The sequence below is a fragment of the Leopardus geoffroyi genome, chromosome E1 (assembly GCF_018350155.1).
Source record: "Leopardus geoffroyi isolate Oge1 chromosome E1, O.geoffroyi_Oge1_pat1.0, whole genome shotgun sequence".
Lineage (NCBI taxonomy): Eukaryota > Metazoa > Chordata > Mammalia > Carnivora > Felidae > Leopardus > Leopardus geoffroyi.
Window position 1 is genome coordinate 42,136,001 of NC_059330.1, and position 13,223 is coordinate 42,149,223.

The following is a 13,223-nucleotide window of genomic DNA, read 5'->3' on the forward strand; positions in this document are numbered from 1 at the left end:
TAAAAGCTAATGGTGGAGTCCAAGGCGTCTGAGGGCGGGGCCAGGTTTGGGGACTGCCCATTTGCAGGACCCCCCAAACCCTAAAAATGCCACCCAGTCATCTTCACGTGAGGCCACCTCGAGACTGTCACCCCCAGTCTCCTACTGTCTTGGGAACATAGATCTACCTCCCTCATTTGGGATGGGCCACTCTAGTCAAGAATATTCCAGTCAATTATCCCTCACAACAGCTGCAATTTTTAGAAATTAAATAAATAAAAAGATTATTCCTATCACAGGAAATTTCTGGTACAGGGAAGATGTTTAACAAATATCTACTGCATAGGGCACCTGGGTGGCTCAGTCAGTTGAGTGTCCAACTCTTTTTTTATGGTTATTTATTTTTGAGAGAGACAGTAAGAGCACAAGCGGGGGGGGTGGGCAGAGAGACAGGGAGACGCGGAATCCGAAGCAGGCTCCAAGCTCTGAGCTGTCAGCACAGAGCCCCACACAGGGCTCGAACCCACGAACCGTGAGATCGTGACCTGAGCCAAAGTCAGACGCTTAACTGACTGAGCCACCAGGTGCCCTGGAGTGTCCAACTCTTGATTTCAGCTCAGGTCATGATCTCGAGGCGATTTGGGCTCTTTGCTGACAGTGCGGAACCTGCTTGGGATTCTTTCTCTTCCTCTCTCTCTCTGCCCCTCCACCCTGCTCGTTCTCTCTCTCTCAAAATAAATAAACATTTAAAAATAACGAAATAAATACCTACTGCATAAATACAATCATCGTGGAAATGAGAACTAGTTCAGGAGGGCTAATTTTTAGATGATGCTTATTTTGAAAACTTAGAAAAAGCAAACAGAAGAGCAGGGAAGAAAATCAGCTGCGGTAAGAAGGACAAAAAGACCATTTCTATGTAATGTAAGACATTTATTTTGGTTACAGTTAGTGTTTTAACACTGATTTGTGATACAACAGACGTTAAGCTTCCTTTCCTTTAAAACCGATTTAATACCTTCCCCTTTTCTGCCCAGAAAATTCACGCTTTCACAATCAAATCACCCTAACAGCTGGCAGGAGGTAAGTTGAGCTTCCGACGGATCTGCTCTCTCAACCGGAGAGGGTTTCTATTTCCAATCAGGATAAAATCTTGACTTGGAAAGACCAACTCTGTTGGCTCTTCGGTGATTCCTGACACCGGTTTTACGACAGAAAATTTCCTGCGAGGAAAGTTCGTATCTTCATATTATAAGATCAGTGCTTATTTTAATTAAAACATTAGCATCTTAACATTAACTTGTGACACAAAAGGCACCAACTTTCCTTTTCCAACCATCCATCACCATGGGTGGAACACAGTGCCACCTGCTGGTCATCATGTTATTACATACCCTATAATTTCCAGGTGGTGGTAAATTCCAGGTGGGGGTTCTCAGAGAACCCTACAGTGTCAGGGCCAAAGGGACCTTAGAGGTCTTCTAGATGGGCCCCCTTGTTTGACAGATGGGTGGTTTCTGCTCTCCAGATAACTCAGAGTGGCAGGGAAACAGACCAGCCTGTGGAAAGTGTACTGCTTTAGATTTGAGAAGAAAGCCATTTGGTGCTCTAATTCGACCTATGTGAGGGTCTGCTAGTCAAAGAAGGGATCAGGTCAGGGGAGGGGGTAAGGGGGTAAGGGTAAGGGCACCCTGAGTTCCTATTCCACCATTTCCCAGGGGTAGAGAGCTGTCCAGAAACAGCTTCCACTCACAGCTGGGCATATGCTGGCTCTTACACAAATAAGAGTTTTATTTTACTCAAAAATTAGGAGCTAAATCTCATGAAGTAAATACGGGGTTTCTGGGACTAAAGACTACCAAGAAATCCCAAATTATCAGCATAAAAGTAGCCCCAGAGTAAAGGCAGTAATTTTCTCAATGGCCTTTTCTCCCTCGTGCCCCCACAAAAAGGCCTTCGAGAGGTCTGGTTAACTAGCCTAAGTAGCTGTGGCCGTCCTGTGGGGTGACCACTGCCTAAGTGTGGGAGGGGGAACCCTGGCCCCCCAGCCCCAGAGCCTCTTCTGGAAGCAGAGCAGAAAGCTCAAACTTAGGGGTGCTACATGCTTCCTGGAGGAAGAGCCACACATTCTAACCAAATCGGGGACCCACGTTTTACTTCCGTTTCCTGGAGCAGGGATGGGTTTGTACCAACTCCCCCCCCCCTCCCCCCCCGCCTGCGTGCAGACCCCCGGGCAGTACAGCTTGAACCACTGTACTCCATCCAGAGCACCAACTGGCTCTTGTGCACACAGGCTGGGTCAAGGGCATGTTCAGGGCACCTGGGCACTCCCAGGGAGCTCCCGTCTTGGGGGAGGAGGGTAGCATGAGACAAAGAATTCAGCTTCAGGGAGCAGCAAACTTCAAAGTCTTGCCTTGGCTCTGCCTTAAGAGGCCGGGACAGCCTGGGGGCCATGCCCTCCCTCGGTGTGAACCCCAGCTCCTTTTTCTTAAAAAAGGTAACCATACATGAAGAAGCTCTACCAACTTGATCGGGTTACTGAAAGGATCAAGCTAGATTACGTGGGACAGTGCTCTGGTAACCGTGAGGTGAGGTACACAGGTTAGAGAGGATGGCCGTTTCACTTAGGTGGGTCTACGTGGGCAGTCCGGTATCTGGAAAAGACGACAGACCCTAGTTTGTCCAGGGTGACTGTGGTCACAGAGAAAAGGGACCATGCAGCAACAGAGGTCACGACACCCATGAGGCCCTGCGGCACCCTGCTTCTCCTTGTCTGGCCGGACGTTCCAGACGTTCCCGGTCAACTCTTGAAAAAGGCGCATTCCCCGCCTCGACGGGTCAATGCTGCCAGAATTCAAATTTAAAACGGAATTTTTAACTACTCAACGAAAGTCCTGAATTTTTCCCTTCAGGCCTTCTGGGAGCTTGATACACCCACCAGAACAACACCCTGCACACGTCTGGTGCTCAAAAAAAAAAAAAGAAAGTTTAATTCCACCAACTTTTATAGACCTCTACGTGCTAGGACCTGGGGGTGTGGCTGAGGGCCACCTCTCTGCTGGCAGGGAACCTGGAGAGACAGGAACGCCTCACTTTCCACGGTGACGGTCATGGAAAGTCCTAACAAGACCGTGTTTGAAACAAAACTCCTATATTCTGACAAGCGTGTGCACGCGTGTGCTAGTGCGTTCCGACATCATCCTTACAAAGTCCTAAAAAAGGCTGTTCCTGTTTGTGGTTTGCTCTACCAGCAGTGAAGGCTCCATTTGGACGCGCCGCCGTGTTTCATTTCTGCCTGGCTGAGTCATTTTTGCTCCCGGGGCCCCAGGCTCGCTCCTGGCATCACAGAGCCGTTAAGAACTACCTACAAGCGGGCACGGTGAGGAGCCACTCGTCCATCCTCTGCCTGTGTTTCTGAGACACACACCCCCCCGACACACCCACACACCCACACTGTAATCGGCCAACTTCCTCCCGTCCTTGGAATAGCAACCGAGACAAGAAAGCAGTTAGCATGAGAGGCTGGCGCTGGCCAACACGGTCATTCAGGACAAACCCTTTGTAATTCTTCAAATGGTGGGGTTTTTAAATAGGCTGGAACTTCAACACTCTGTTTTCTAAAAATAAAAATGAAAATAAAAATAAACCATGCCCAAGGCATCACGCTTCTAACAGACCAAGTGACCTGAGAGCAGTCCAAGGGGAACATTCCAAAGCAGGGGATTCTGAACGCAAGCCTTCCAACGATTCGCACATTAAAAACTATTGACTTAGGGGAGTCCTCCGGGGGGAATCTGTTTGCCCCTCCGAGGGCCTCTTCGTTTAGGTATCTTTAATCCTAAGGAAATAATTACGACGCAGTCTCTTCATGGGAATTTCCACCCGCTAACAACTGATGGCTTCTCCAGGCCAGTTCAGACCTCACGATGGGCCTCTGCCTCTGAGCAAGGTGCGGACAGCTGGGAGGAGCAGGGGGAGACAGGCATGGTGGAGGGAGAGGAGCCTGCGTTTGCATAGTTCCCTTACAGGGCTCGAGGTGGGGGGGTCCCCGCTCAGGAGAGGCCCCAGGGGTGGATGGTAGGGAGCAGGGGGGAGGGAGGCAGGGGGCAACGGAGGTCAGGAGGGACCCCCGTGGGCATCTCGAGCCTTACACTTGCACAGACCTCCTGCCTTCGGTCATCCAGGAGAAGGACACATGCCACACGCCTTCCCCCTCTGCGCCCCCACCTCAGGGAGGGGACATCATAAACTGCAGGCACAGGACACACACCAGGGAGCAAGAACGCCCTCCTTAGCCGGCTTCTTTATATGCTCCCCAGGGGGAAAGTGGCCCAGGGCTGTGTTGGGACAGACTTGTGGGCGAGTGCCTGGTGATGCTAGGAGCAGGGTGCACTGTGTTTCCTAAACTTGGTGGCTTGGGACACCTCAACCGGGGGCTCCCCTGTCTGCCTCTAGAGAAGAGGCGGCGGGAGTGCCCTAGAGTTTCAATTTCCCCTCCTTGACTAGTCTGTCATTGAGCTGGCAGAGCTGAGCCAGGAAACCATCGTTGGGGCCGATCTCACGGTTCTGCCTCACGATGCTCAGCGCAGACTTGACATCCATCTTCTGGCGCATCATGAGGTACGCGATGACTAGGGTTGGGGAGCGGCTGTAACCTTCCCGGCAGTGGACAAGCACCCGGCCTGTAAGAAACAGGGACACGTGAGCTGGAGCTGGGGCCGTCCAATCACAGAAGACCCTAGTCAAAACTCTCCCGGGGGCACCTGGGTGGTTCAGTGGGTTAAAGGGTCTGACTCTGGATTTCGGCTCAGGTTATGATCTCAAGATTCTTTTTTTTTTTTTTTTTTTTTAATATCTATTTAATTTTGAGAGAGAGAGAAAGAGAGACAGAGTGTGAGTGGAGGAGGGGCAGAGAGGGAGACAGAATCCGAATCAGGACGTGGGGCCCGAACTCATGAAGCATGAGAGTATGACCTGAGCCAAAGTCAGATGCTTAACCGACTGAGCCACCCAGGCGCCCCTGATCTCACGATTCTCGAGACTGAGCCCTGCATCAGGCCCTGTGCGGACAGCACGGAGCCTGCTTGGGATTCTCGCCCTCCCCCTCTCTCTGCCCCCTCCCCTGCTTGTGCTCTCTCTGAAAATAAATAAATAAACATTTTAAAAAATGAAAACCAAAACCAAAAAAAAAAAAAAACAAAAAACCCTTCCGGGGAAATGCAAATGAAAAGTAGAGTAAGAAGCCATTGTGTGCCCACCAGAATGACTCAGTGAAAAAGACGGAAAACACAAGGTGTCAGTCAGGCCGTAGAGCAGCGGGACTTCTATCTGTGGCTGCGGAGGGGGCTGTGCCCCAGCAAAACGTGGGGGCAGTAGGTGCTCAGCCTGGACACACGCGGCCCCTACGGCCGGGTGGGAACGTGCGCACACGTCCACCAAAAGACACCAGAACATTCACAAGGCAGCGCCCGTCACCATAAGCCCCGCTGGCAACTCCCAAAGGCCCACCAACGGTAGAAGAGATAAAGCACCAAGAACGAACACCAGAAACAACACAGATGAAACACACACAGAGCATTTGGGACCCCATGGAGCAGGAGAGCGGGCAAACTGCTCTGTGCTATCGGAAGTCTGGATGGTAGTGATGGGGGGACTGGGAGAGAACACGTGGCTGGCTTTCTAGGGTGCTGGTGGTGTCCTGTTTTCGGATCCAGGGGCTGATACGTGGGTGTGCGCGGCGCACTGATCCACACGCCTGTGATACGGGCGCTTCTCCACATGAGAATGCTATTTCAATCAAGAGCAGAACATGGAAACAACCCAAATGCCCGTCAACAGGTGAATGGACAAACCGGTACATCCACATGTGGGAAGACTACTTGGCATTAACAAGGAGCGAATTGTTGATACTTGCAGCAACATGGATGAAATACCCAACAATTACACTGAGTGAAAAAGGCCAGGCCAAAAGAGCGTACATATAATTCCATTTATACAGAAGTCTACGAAACGTATACTCAAGTCTGGTGACAAAAAGCAGACCAGGGGTTGGAAGGTGGAGAGGGGCAGAGCGGAGAGGTCACGAAGGCTTATGAGGAAACTCCAGGCAGCGGGGGAGGGGATGGATGTGCTCACTATCTTATTTGTGGTGATGGTTTCACAAGTGCATCCGTATGTCAAAACTTCAAATTGTAGGTTTTAAATATGTGTGATTTACCGAATGTCAATTATACCTCGACAGAATGGTTTAAAAGATAAAAGAAACATGCATGTCAACTACAAACACAAAGACAAAAATACCAAAACACACCCAGGGCACTTGGGTGGCTCAGTGGGTTGAGCATCTAACTCTTGATTTTTGGCTCTGGTCATGATTTCACGGTTTGGTTTGTGAGTTCGAGCCCCACGTCCATCCGGCTCTGCACTGACAGTACAGAGCCTGCTTGGGATTCTCTCTCTCTCTCCCTCTCTCTCTCTGCCCCTCCCCAGCTCGTGCATGCGTGTGCACGCGCTCTCCCTCTCTCAACATAAATAAACCTAAAAATAATAATAATAATAAACCACACCAACAAAAAACACTCTCTCATGGCCCTTCAAATGGCCCACGAGGCCCTACTAAAGCTGGCCCCCCACGTCCAACACCATCTCCCCCTATCCCGTTATTAACGTTATTAATGCTATTAACGCTATGACCTATCTAACCCCATGACGCCTCAATTTCCTCATCTGGGTTAAGAGCACCCATTGCATGATGTTGTTAGGGGACTGAAGGAAATGACATATAAAGCCCTTAGGCTAGAGGGGCGCCTGGGTGGCTCGGCCGGTTAGGTGTCCGACTTTGGCTCAGGTCATGATCTCACGACTCGTGGGTTCGAGTCCCACACCGGGCTCTGTGCTGACAGCTCAGAGCCTGGAGCCTGCTTCAGATCCCGGCTCTCCCTCTCTCCCGCTCACACTCTGTCTCTGTTTTTCAAAAATGAATAAACATTAAAAAAAAATTATTTTAAACGCTTAGGCTAGAGCCTGGCACATGTAAACACTCAATAAATAACTATCATCTGGCATCAGGAGTCCTCTAGTGGCACCTAGTATCTTCCACTATGGCAGCCCAGCTCTATGTCACTGTTGGCCTTGCACAGATCCACCCCTCCTCTGCCAGACTGTGAGTTCCTTGAGGGCAAGGCCTGTGGGGTATTGGTTTCTGGATGCCCAACCATCCCTAGTATACACTGGTGTTCAATGAGTATTTGCTGACTAGCCAAGTAAATGATTACCCACCAATACATGTAGACTGCCATTACTTTGAAGGAAAGCGGCTGGTCCAGAGTCAAACACAGTCTCTTCTGTTCCCATCACCCCACCCCCAAAACATGACTCTATTTCCCCAGTGCCTCCCAAGCAGGAAGGGGGAGGCCTCCACTTTCCTGCCCATTCACTCTCCGGCCAGTGTACCCAAAGTCCGCAGAGCGGGGGGACTCCCATCCATGCCCTGACCCTGGCAAGGGGACCATCTGCACAGAGGCTTCCTCACCACCTGGAACAGACTCAGAAGCCCAAGACGCACAGAACCAATGGGGAAGGGGAGGGCTCGACTCCCATCCTTCCAGGCCCCGCCCAGACGCCATCCTCCTCCATAAAGCCTCCTTTGATCTTCCTGGCTGGAAACGACGGCTTCCTCCTCTGAGCACTCCTGGCTGTTCCCGCTTCTCCGAAGTGATGGACACCTGGTTCCCCTGAGCCCTGCACACTGTTGGAGGCCAGTGCATTTCTGTTGACTCACTCGGCCGATCAACCCCAGAAGCATTTACACTTGGCATTAGAGTCCTTGGAATTCGTTTTTGTCACTCACTCGGTAATTATTTGCAGCGCTGTCTGCTATGTGCCCAATACTACATCAGGGGCTGGGGAGACAGACAGGGGGACCCAGTGGACCCAGCCTGAGGGCAGGCTTCATGGAAGAGAGAACACTGTGCCCAGTGCTAAAACGCAAGGTGGAGTTTGCCAGAGGACAGGGTAGGGAGAGGCAGAGAGAAATTTCCAGACTCAGCCCACGTGGCTCCTGCCAAGGCAGGAGGTCACAAGAAGTCAAGCTATGCTCCTAGTTGTATGGAAAGAGAAAACAAAGTCAGAAAGCTCTAAGCTCCCCGAGTGGATGACCAATCCATATACAAGATGAGCAAAACGCACCCCCTTACCTGTGCCCCTTGTTGCCATCCACACAAAAACTCAGTACAGCCGAAGCCGGGGTTGGGGGACACAGGAGACCACGAAGGGCCTGACAGTGAAGTCTGCAGATTCCCTGCGTGATAACACTTCCCTCCTGAGCCCCAGATACGCCATAATCAGCATGTGGTACAAACTGGTCATTGGAAATCATTCTGGGGCAGAGGCCAGGCACAAGAAGCATTATGTAGTAAAGACAGCCTAGAATCAGGGGGACGAGGCTGACCGTGCCTTAATGGGGGGGAGGGGGGGCACTTCCCCTGAGAAGGTTGTGGGGAGGGGAGGAAGAGGCTGGGGGAAGCAGCTTGAAGGTAAAGGCAGCTGCTGAGAGAAGTAAGCTAAAAGCAGAAAGGGCAAGAGACCCAGCCTGCTCAGCTGATGTCTGCCTTCTGCCTTCTAGGATTTCCCCCAGGGACACCTTCCCTGACTGACAGTTCCTCACCAGTTCTGCTTCAGTCTAAGGTTTGGGAGCATTTAGAAAGTAGCTGGAAGACGTGGCCCATGGGCCACAGCTTGCTGAGCACCAGCCTAAGCCAGCCACGGCTGCCCCCATTCCTCTGGCCAGGCATTCAGGTAAGCCAAGTCCAGCCAGCGAGATGTGAGGGGAACCCTACTGAGGAGTTTCTGAGGACCATTCTACTCTTGAAAGGAAGGAAGGAAGGAAGGAAGGAAGGAAGGAAGGAAGGAAGGAAGGAAGGAAGGAAGGAAGGAAATACATGAGAAACAGACGGCGGCCTTGTCTTTGGCTGCACTTTGTCCTGCTGGGATGCGGTGACTGGGTCTGCCACTGCCGTGGTGGGACCACTAGGGGACTGTCCAGCACGGAGGGCGGCAAGAAAGAGAGAGGAGAAACACCTTGTCCTGATGCCATCACTGAGCTGCTGAATCAACCGGCCCCAGAGCTCCTTCACCTCAGGACTTCTTACCACGGAAGATAAACTGTTATTACTGAAGCTATTTGAATTGGGGACATGTGGGGAGTGGCTGGAAATGAACTCTCAGCCAAAGTCAACTCAAACACAAGGACCCCAGGGCTGCCACCCGGTGAAAGGTTTGTACATCTTGTGTAATGTAGCACCACTTGATAGGTTCCAAGAGGAAGCCCACTGCGGGCCTCTTTTCCAGAAAAAAACCCAGTCAAAGTTGCCTTGCACTGTTTCCTGGGAGGCAGGTGCCTTACCGTTCTTTTGAGCCAAGGCCTGGTCAATGAAGTCTGCAGCCCTTTCAAAGTAGGCGCTGAGGTTGAACTCCTGCGTGTCATTGGCTTTGATGCCCAGGTAGGTGATGCCGGAGTCCTTGTAGAAGTTGGCGTTGGTGTTGACGTGCATGAAGGACCTGCCCTCAGCAGCATTCAGAACATGGGTGATGCCTAGTTTCTGCAGCTTGGGGATGTCTTGAGCCACAGACCTGGACAGAAGAGAGCAGCAGGGAATGATTAACTGACCCAGTGGCAGCCCCAGGGGGAGGAAGACAGGGAAGATTCTAAGTCTCTTGGCAAAGCAAGGAACTCTCCACGCTCAGCCCCTGCCAGCTTCTCCCCATCTTATGACCCACCTCCCTCACGCCAGCCATATCTAATTGCCGGCAGCTTCCCCAAATAGACTGGGTGGTTTCATACCCGTGTTGTTCCCGCTCTGGAATGCCGTCCTCTAGCTTCTCCATGGACACACACCCTCTCATTTTTCACCACCCTCGGCAGTATGTCCCGGTCACCCCTCCATTCCATCTGGCATTGTGTTCCCTATGCTGAGGCGGTGGTAGAGCCCAGTGGCTAAAAATGGGCTCCAGAGCCGGCCTGCCTGGGCTGAGTCCAACTCTGAGACTCACCAGCCAGGTTAACCTTGAGCAAGTCCCTTGACCTTTTTGTGACTCCAGCTTCCCCGTCTGTAAAATGGGGATGGTAACGGCAGCTACCCCGGGGGGGGGGGGGGGTTGTCATTGAGTGTTAAATGTGCTATTGTGTAGACAGAGCCTGACACTGAGGACAGGGCTTTTCTAATGCCTGATGGTGCTTATTTGTTTTGACGGGCAGGCTGTGAGCTCCTGGAGGGAATGACCACGTCTGCATGCCTAGCACCTGCTATAGCACCTGGCACATAGTAGGTGCCGAATAACATGCAGTGAATCAGAGGAAAAGAAGGAAATCGGCACCACCTAGGCAGCCCCCCTCCTCGGATTATAAAGCACGGCAGCCCCGCCAGTCCCCCAGAGGGACCCTTTCCGCCACAGACCACCAACCACGGTTCTGAAGCTCTCTCGGGTGAGGAAGCACTTGGGGACCAAGTGGCGCCACCAGAACTCTGGGGGTTACAAAACATTTGATCTGAATAGTCAAAGGGCTCCTTTATTTCATCTCACAACAACATCCCAATTCAGACAGCAGTGTATACTTTACAGAAATGCCTTCTCCTACAGGATCCTGTTTGCCTATCACAGCAGCCTGTAAGGAAGCAAGGACTCGGCTTAGACTCGGGCCCAACAGGACAGCGGAAGGATGTGCTTGCGCTCACGTGGGCTGCTTGGAGGCAGAGCCGGGAGGAGACCTGACGCCACCTCTGTTCTGTCTTCCCCTCACTCTGCCTGTCATGTCCACATCAACTGCAAATCCTGAGTTCTAGAAAACAAGGCTCATACAGGATCCTCTCTGCCCTGTGAACCCTGATTTGGTTAAGGGGCTCCCACCATGTGGGAGCACCGCCCCCCCCCCCCCACACACACCCTCATGGCCAAGTCGAAGCCAGATTCACTAACTGGGCAGGGGATGTGTTTTCTACAGTGGCTGTCAGCACTTGCCAGTCTGGCTACCACCAGACATCCACAACCTAGGTTTTCACTTGATAAGTGGTGGCAGCCGAATGTGCCAAACTGCCCAAGACAGCGGGTCCCAAGGATGCCAAGGCCACTTGCTGCTTGCGTTGACTGGACAGGGGGCTGGCTTTCCTCAGAACTCTGCAATTACTGAGCCGTCTGGCTGAGGCTCTGGGACTGTTTTAGCTTGTCCCTGCTCACCATACTGCACACGGTTGTATTGTAAGGCACTGGTTGATGAAAACAAACAACTCTGAAGGTGAACTCCCATTCACCTCCCTTCTCTATTACTTGACATTCAACAAATTTACCATTATCATTAATATCCCTATGAATGCGCATTATACAGTGCCTGACACACAGTAAGTGCTCAATATGGTGAATGAATAGATGCAATGGAGGAGACGGTCCCCCATGAAGGTGGGACCTGCCTTATGGACCCCTTTTAGCCCCGCGATGATCCCCGTTTTTGTGGCACTCCTTAGGGTAAGCAGCAGTCCTGTAGTACAGGACAGGGGGTACAGACATGAACAAGACTTTGACCCTGTCCTCACAATCCCTCAACCACTCTGGGCCACCATTTCCCCCTGGGTAAAAGGAGAGAAGAGAGTTAGTTCTGGGTTTCCAACACGTAGACCCTGGCCCACAGAGCTCAGGGCGTTGGTTAATCAAACCCTATGTGCAAGGCAGGAAAAGGAGCGAGGAAACCCCGGCCCCGCTCTCCGGATCCCACATTCCTTGATCAGGCCTGCCCAGCCGGGAAACTTCCACGCCCGGTTTGTGACGTCAGTCCGTTGCCATGGTAGCGAAGGCAGACATTCCGCGGTGACCTCACTGCAGTGCCAGGCAGCTGTCACATGACGCGCGGGCTGGAGACCGGCCGGGTGACTGAGGGCCACCTGTTAAGTGATCACGGTAGCCCGACCCCGCCCAAAGCCAAGCCCCTAGCGGGCCGCACGCCGGGCTCCGTGCCCCCCGCGAGGGGGAGGACCTCGTGGGGCCGGGGCGGGGTCTAGCCCCTCCGCCCCCACGCACGGGGGCGGGCGGCGACTCCAGCCCCCTCTGTGTTCCCGGACGGCGACCACGCCCCGCACCCCCCCCTCCCCACGCCCGCGACGCCCCCACCCCGGCTTTCGGGTGGGCGGGGCGCCCCAGCGGCGACTCACGCGTTGCCCACGTAGATCCTGGGGGTGACCTCGTTGCAGGGCTGGCTCGGCAGGCTGTAGCAGCCGCTGCCGTCCGAGAGCAGGTCATTGAGATCCTGCACCGAGAGCTCGAACGGGCCCGACATGGCGGCGGCCGGGCCCAGCACGCCGGGGCAGCAGCCTGCGAGGGGAGAGCCGCCGGGTCAGCTGGGCGGGGGCTCGCGAGCCGGGACCCGCCCCGTCCCGCCCCGGAGGCGGGCCCGCCGGGCGCGGGAAAAGGCGGAGCGCGGGCGGCCGACGCGCCCCGCTCCCCGCGAGAAGGCGCGCCGCTGGGGTCGCGCGGACGCTCCGAGGCCCCTAGGCACGTGCCCCGGCGGAAATGGCGCCGCCCGTGTTGGGGGGGGAGGGGTCTTCGGCCCACCCGCGGCCTTTTCTGTACCATTATCCACTGGGAAGTGCAGTGGCTTTATTGGACTAAACTCGGGACGCAATAAATGTTCCTATTGACCAGGCTCCGCTTGACACCACAGGTGTCGCTTAGTTTTGCAGGGTTACCGGGACACCAGGGTTGGGCTTGTGACCTCTGACTGCCTGGTGCGGGACCAGCAGCCCAGACCTCGCCCGGGGAGCTGGTCCGAAGGGCAGAATCTGCGCCCCAGCCCAGACTTGCCGAATAAGAATGTGCCTTTTACAGCACACACTCCCTTCCCCCACCGCGATTCCTACAAAGGTTAGAGTTTGAGCAGCACAACTCTGAGGCACGTTTCTTCCAACAGTTATGGAGACCCAGCATCGTGCCCAAAAGCTTGGGTTCTGCGCAGCCAGACTTGGCATTCTGACGCTGGTCTCTCTGAACCTGTTTGCTATTTAAAAAAAAAAAAAAAAAAAAAAAAGGATACTATTGATGTGGGAAACAAAGACAAAAGAAAAAGTTAAATTTCCCTGCTACTCACAGCCCATTGATCAGTCCTTGAAACAGGCAGAGTGACCTTCCTCTGGGAGCTCAGCTGTCTCCACGTTGATACTTTGCTAAGGGCAAAAGGGAATCTTAGCTTAACGTTACCCTCC

General features: G+C 53.2%; 1 protein-coding gene across 1 annotated transcript; it reads right to left on the reverse strand.

Moving 5' to 3' along the window:
• Positions 1–891: 891 nt before the first annotated feature.
• DUSP3 (dual specificity phosphatase 3) lies at positions 892–12,390 on the reverse strand. The gene is made up of 3 exons (XM_045489079.1): positions 12,177–12,390; positions 9,383–9,609; positions 892–4,661 (listed from the first exon to the last, which is right to left on the reverse strand). The coding sequence occupies exons 1-3, from the start codon at positions 12,299–12,301 to the stop codon at positions 4,456–4,458; spliced, it is 558 nt and encodes a 185-aa protein (XP_045345035.1). The 5' UTR covers positions 12,302–12,390; the 3' UTR covers positions 892–4,455.
• Between the last annotated feature and the right edge of the window lie 833 nt (positions 12,391–13,223).